General features: G+C 44.1%; 1 protein-coding gene across 1 annotated transcript; it reads left to right on the top strand.

The window, feature by feature from the left end:
• Positions 1 to 210: 210 nt before the first annotated feature.
• Positions 211 to 1,152, top strand: LOC100801289 (uncharacterized). Its single transcript, XM_006575828.1, has one exon. It carries the CDS (start codon positions 211 to 213, stop codon positions 1,150 to 1,152), a length of 942 nt encoding a protein of 313 aa, XP_006575891.1.
• The last annotated feature ends 5,843 nt before the right edge of the window (positions 1,153 to 6,995 follow it).

Consider the following 6,995-nt stretch of genomic DNA (forward strand, 5'->3'; position numbering starts at 1 on the left):
GAGGAAGAGAACAATGACAAGGTCTCAGCACCGAAGACCAAGAGTCAACTAGCCTGGGAAGCCAGGAGAGAAATGCCACCAGTTGTGCTAAAGGAGGCACCGTACCCTCTGGTGCCATCAAAGAAGGACAAGGAGCGCTACTTCAAGCGATTCCTTAACATATTCAAAAGGCTAAAGATTATTATCCCTTTTGGAGAGGCCTTACAATAGATGTCATTATACTCAAAGTTTTTAAAGGACTTCCTCACTAAGAAGGGAAAATACATCAATAGTGAAACCATTTTAGGAGGAGGCAATTGTAGTGTGGTGATTCAGAAGTTGCCTCCTAAGTTTAAAGATCCAGGAAGTGTTACCATCCCCTATTCTATTGGGGATGTATCTATAGGTAAGGCTCTTATTAATTTAGGAGAAAGTATCAATCTAATGTCGCTTTCCATGTGCAAGAGAATAGGGAACCTAAAAATTGACCCCATTAGGATGACACTCCAGCTGGCAGACTGCTCCATCACCAGACCATTTGGAGTAGTAGAAGACATTCTAGTCAAGGTCTGCCACTTTACCTTTCCAGTGGACTTCGTGATCATGGACATAGAGGAAAATGAAGAAATTCTCCTAATTCTGGGGAGACCATTCATGTTGATCGCCAAATGTGTGGTGGACATGGGGAACAGAAACTTAGAGCTAAGCGTGGATGATCAAAAGGTCACCTTCAACCTGTTTGAAGCAATCAAACATCCTAGCACTAACAAGCCATGCTTCAGGGTGGAGGCAGTTAAGCAAGAGCCTGACCATGCCATGCAACACCTGACTACTCGCTCGCCATTGGAAAAGGCTCTAATAAACGCAGTTGATTGCCTGACCAATGAGGAGGAAAAAGATTTGGAGGCTTGTCTAGAAGACTTGGAGCAGCTCAAAGTGATTCATGTAGGGAAAGATATTGTTGAAGCCCTAAAGGAGGACAACCCTCCAGAAAAGACAAAATTGGAGTTGAAGACCCTACCCACACACCTGAAGTATGCCTTTCTAGAAGGGAACGACCTCATGCCAGTTGTAATCAGCAACAACCTCTCAGCAAAAGAAGAAGCACGGTTGATGGAAGTTCTCAAGAAGCACAAGGAGGCTATTGGGTGGCACATCTCAGATCTCAAATGAATCAGTCTCACCTATTGCATGCATCGGATCATGATGGAGGAGAAGTACAGACCAGTAAGGCAACCACAAAGAAGACTCAATCCATCCATGAAGGAAGAAGTATGGAAGGAAGTCCTTAAGCTACTTGAGGCTGGACTCATCTACCATATTTCTAACAGTGCTTGGGTGAGTCCAGTTCAGGTGGTGCCAAAGAAGGGAGGTATGACAGTCATTCACAATGAGAAAAATGATTTGATCCCTACTCGAACTATCACTGGATGGAGGATGTGCATTGACTACCGGAAGCTTAATGAAGCAACCACGAAAGATCATTTTCCCTTGCCTTTCATGGATCAGATGCTGGAGCGGTTAGCAAGATAGTCCTTCTACTGCTTCTTGGATAGGTACTCAGGATATAATCAAATTGTAGTTGATCCCAAGGACCAAGAGAATATAGCTTTTACATGCCCTTTTGGTGTCTTTGCCTACAGAAGGATGCCATTTGGGTTATGTAACGCACCTGCCACTTTCCAAAGGTGCATGCTAGCCATCTTTGCTGACATGATAGAGAAGTGCATAGAAGTCTTCATGGACAACTTCTCAGTTTTCGGTCCTTCCTATGATTGCTGCCCGGCGAATTTAGAGATGGTGCTACAAAGATGTGTCAAGACCAATCTGGTATTGAATTGGGAGAAGTGTCACTTCATGGTTTGAGAGGGGATAGACTTGGGCCATAAAATTTCAACCCGAGGCATTGAGGTGGATAAAGCAAAAATTGATGTCATTGAAAAGTTACCACCACCAGTAAATGCCAAGGGTATCAGAAGCTTTCTAGGACATACAGGTTTCAACAGAAGATTCATCAAGGACTTCTCCTAGATAGCCAGGCCATTGAGCAACTTGCTAAATAAGGATGTCGTCTTCAAATTTGATGGGGAATGCCTTGAAGCCTTTCAGACTTTGAAGGAGAAACTGGTATCAGCCCCAATAATGGTTGCACCTGACTAGAGCAAGGAGTTCGAGTTGATGAGTGATGCAACGAATATGCTGTGGGTGCAGTACTAGGTGTCGCAACCTACCCTTCGGCGGGAGGGCGACGCGTGACTCGCGGGATGCGTGTTCCACGAAAGGAATACGCGCGGAGTCGCCACCAACGTTTATTTGAGGAAAACGTCGGAAAAACCGGAAAAGACGCGATCTACGAACTTTTAAGTGAAAGGTTCGGGAGTTGTATTTACGCACGGGGAAGGTATTAGCACCCCACACGTCCGTCCCAAGGGACGGCAGCCTTTAATCGAATGTGCAAACATGACTTTGATTTTTACGTTCCCTTTTATGTCCTTATATCCTTTATACCCTTTTTATATTTTTCTCTTTTTTGTGGTCGACAAGGGTGTTTCCCTTTGCTCCTACGTATTCCTCAATTTGTGATGAGGAAATCAGACCTACGTAGTTCTTTCGGAACAAAGTGTTTGGTTAAGTTATTTTTGTCTTTTTTGTAAAATATGTTTTTATTGAACAAAAGGTCATTTAAGGTGTTGGACCATTAAACGGTCTTTTGATTTTGAAAGGAGAGAAACGTTAAGGCGTTGGACCATTAACGACCTCTTGTTTTTGAAAGGAGAGAAACGTTTAAGGCATTGGACCATTAACAATCTCTTGGGGTGGTCGACAAAAGCGGGACTTTTGCTCCTACGTATCCTCAATGAGGAACTCAGACCTACGTAGTTCTTGCTTATCAAGTGATTCTTTTTTACTTAAGAGGTGATCATTTTAAGGCGTTGGACCTTAGAAATGATCCATTTTACTTAGTGGGAAATTGAAATGACGAACTTCAAAAGCCTATTTTTGTGGACGAGCTTGACTAGGCGAGTTGATTTTAGCCTTAGTTTCACTTTAGTTATTAATCAATTCGATTAAGAATGAGAAATCCCAAAGAGAAAACGTCCGATTGATTTTCCGCTTTATTTTACTAAAAGATGTTTTTTTTTTTTTGATTATTTATATTATTTTTTACCTCTTTTTTGATTTCCAACGTGGTTACGGCACGACCGAACGGTCGGAATTTATTTTAACCGAAGTTAATGGATAATACAATTCAAACGTTCGGTGGAAATTTATTTTATTTTTAAGTTAAGCGAGAAACGACTTAAGTAAAATGGCTTAAGCACGTCAACAGGGGGTATAAAAAGTAAACAAAACGAGAACAAAAATGCACGAAACACAATGTGGACCACTACGGGTACATAGAATGAATCGAAAAGCTTGGTTCGAGGTACTTACCCGTTGAAGATCGAAGAACGATGAAGAACGAATGAAGAACGTCGAAGAACGGTTCAAACCTTTGCGAGATTCCTCACGGAAAACGTTACGGAAACGTTTCGGAAGCGCCTCGGCTTAGATTTTCTTCACGGAAATAATTTTTCCAAGCAAATTCGAAAGAGAGAGAAGTGCCTAAGGGGCTGGACCATTTTCTTCTTCCCTTCCTCCCCTATTTATAGCAAAATAGGGGAGGTGGTTGCCGCCCAGCTCGCCCAGGCGAGCAGGGTTGCTTCCTCCAGAAGCAACCGCCTTCTGGAGGAATCTTCTGGAGGGCCCAAATGGGCCTGGGTGCTATTTGCACCCCCATTTTTACTAAGTACACCCCCCTCTGCTGTTTTTTGGTGATTCTTTTTTCGTAAAGTTACGGAAACTTACGAATTTCGTAACGATACTTGTTTTCTTTCCGTAATGTTACGGAACCTTGCGGATTACATAATCATCCCCTTTTTGACTTACGGAATGTTACGGAACCTCACTTAATTATGCAACGATGCTTCCATTTGATTTCCGGTGTGTCACGGAAACTTACGGATTGTGCATCAATATTTTTTTGGTTTTTTGGCATGTCCTGGAATTTCACAAATTGCCTAATGATGGGTGCCAAGCACCTCACGAGGACCAAAGAATGGTCGCACGTCATCGAGCAAAGGTCCCCGGACGAAATTAGGGTATGACAGTTGCCCCTCTTTACTTGTCTTTTATTGGAGATAAAAGGAAAGTAAAGATAAGACACTAATTTCGTTCCTCTCGATTTGACGAGAGTCGCAGGTGACCATAAAATCTCCACATGCAAATGACTTGTTGTTCCCAAAATTTCACAAATTGCCTAATGATGGGTGCCAAGCACCTCACAAGGACCAAAGAATGGTCGCATGTCATCAAGCAAAGGTCCCCGAAAATCAGTGTATGACACTAATTTCGCTCCTCTCGGTTGACGAGAGTCGCGGGTGACCGTGACTTGTCGTTCCTAGAATTTCACAAATTGCCTAATGATGGATGCCAAGCATCTTACAAGGACCAAAGAATGGTCGCATGTCATCAAGCAAAGGTCCCCCGAAAATTAGTGTATGACACTAATTTGGCTCCTCTCGGTTGACGAGAGTCGCGGGCGACCATGAAATTTCCGCATGTAAATGACTGGTTGTTCCCGGAGGAACAAAAGGTGCAGAAGACTATGTCAGTCTCTGCATGCTATCAAGCGTTCTGTCTTACAGATAGCAAAAGAATGTTTATACGGATAACCACTCGGGTATTTCCGCGTATCATCGGGCCCGCCGCCTCTGGATGATACAAGGGTGCAGAATGACCAAACTTGGTCTCTGCTTGTCATCGGGCCCGCCGCCTCTGGATGACAAAGGGGTGCGAATAACCGTAAGGTATCTCCGCGTATCATCGGGCCCGCCGCCTCTGGATGATACAAGGGTGCAGAATGACCAAACTTGGTCTCTGCTTGTCATCGGGCCCGCCGCCTCTGGATGACAAAAGGGTGCGAATAACCATAAGGTATCTCCGCGTATCATGGGTGCAGAATGACCAAACTTGGTCTCTGCTTGTCATCGGGCCCGCCGCCTCTGGATGACAAAAGGGTGCGAATAACCATAAGGTATCTCCGCGTATCATGGGTGCAGAATGACCAAACTTGGTCTCTGCTTGTCATCGGGCCCGCCGCCTCTGGATGACAAAAGGGTGCGAATAACCATAAGGTATCTCCGCGTATCATGGGTGCAGAATGACCAAACTTGGTCTCTGCTTGTCATCGGGCCCGCCGCCTCTGGATGACAAAAGGGTGCAAATAACCATAAGGTATCTCCGCGTATCATGGGTGCAGAATGACCAAACTTGGTCTCTGCTTGTCATCGGGCCCGCCGCCTCTGGATGACAAAAGGGTGCGAATAACCATAAGGTATCTCCGCGTATCATGGGTGCAGAATGACCAAACTTGGTCTCTGCTTGTCATCGGGCCCGCCGCCTCTGGATGACAAAAGGGTGCGAATAACCATAAGGTATCTCCGCGTATCATGGGTGCAGAATGACCAAACTTGGTCTCTGCTTGTCATCGGGCCCGCCGCCTCTGGATGACAAAAGGGTGCGAATAACCATAAGGTATCTCCGCGTATCATGGGTGCAGAATGACCAAACTTGGTCTCTGCTTGTCATCGGGCCCGCCGCCTCTGGATGACAAAAGGGTGCGAATAACCATAAGGTATCTCCGCGTATCATGGGTGCATGTCACATGACCTCAGGGTCAGTATGACAAAGATTATGGGGCGGCCGACAAAAGCAAGGCTCTTGCTCCTACGTATCCTCCAATGAGGAATTCAGACCTACGTAGTTCTTGACAACTTGTGAGACTTGAAAAGTCTCCATCGGAAAATGCTGACATCTCCGGAAAAGGCCAGATGACCACATTGGCCTCTGCTCATCAATCACACTTGGGGTCACTGAATGACGAGGTGCGGGTAACCGTAAGGTGTCTCCGCGGGCTACCAGCTCTTGAGTTATGGCAACAAAAGGCGGTGTGGTCGACAAAAGCGAGGCTCTTGCTCCTACGTATCCTCCAATGAGGAACTCAGACCTACGTAGTTCTGGATAACTTGTGAGACTTGAAAAAGTCTCGGTGTTTTCTCCACTAAAATGCAAACATGCTTTAGCAAAGAGACAAATATTCCAACTGATTTAGAGCAGCATATGCTTTTTTGAGTGAAAAACAATGCGTCTACCGGGGAAGGAGAGTCTGCTGATGAAATCTCCCATAACCATAAATGAGATTTTGGATGTTAGCATTTCGTTTCTAAATGACCATTTAGAGGAAACACTGGGTTCGACAAAAATAGAAGAAAATCACTCAAAGTGTATCAAACTCGCACAGGTAGGTGTTTCATCCTAATTCCGAACATAGATATGTCATGACTTGACTTTACAAATTATTTCCTATCAAATCAAAAATTACATGTGTGATCATGGATCAATAGGACTTCCCTCGGGAATGGGTTCTTTTGGGGAGTTTTTCGGCTTTTGTGTGTTTTTGGCTTTTGATTTTTTTTTTTTTTTTTTTTTTTGTTGGCTTTTTCTTTTTCTGTTTTTGTTTAGTGCGGGGCGAAAAAGTCGCTAGCGCACGGGATTTTGGTTGGTAATCAAAGGGAGAAGACTATTTTAGGTCGTGGTTTCCTTTCCTTCTTCTTGTTTATTTGGTGACAATTCTGTACTGTTCAGATATTGTCTGGTCCAAAGACCTCTCTGCACATTTCTTCTGGTTTCTTTTGACCAAGAGCTTCCTTCTTTTTTACTTTCTCCCATTCTTTGGTTGGGAATTTTCTTTCTTTTCTTTTTTTTCTTTCTCCCACTCCTTGATTGGGAATTTCCTTTCTTTTCTTTTTTCTCTTTCTCCCACTCTTTGATTGGGAATTTCCTTTCCTTCCTTTTTTGCTTTCTCTTTGATTGGAAATTTCCTTTCCTTCCTTTTTTTTCTTTGCTTCCGAGGGTAAGGTTTATGGTGAGTCAGGATTTTGGCTCAAGGCTTGTAGAATGGCTAGACATGATAC

This window comes from Glycine max, chromosome 2, assembly GCF_000004515.6.
Source record: "Glycine max cultivar Williams 82 chromosome 2, Glycine_max_v4.0, whole genome shotgun sequence".
NCBI lineage: Eukaryota > Viridiplantae > Streptophyta > Magnoliopsida > Fabales > Fabaceae > Glycine > Glycine max.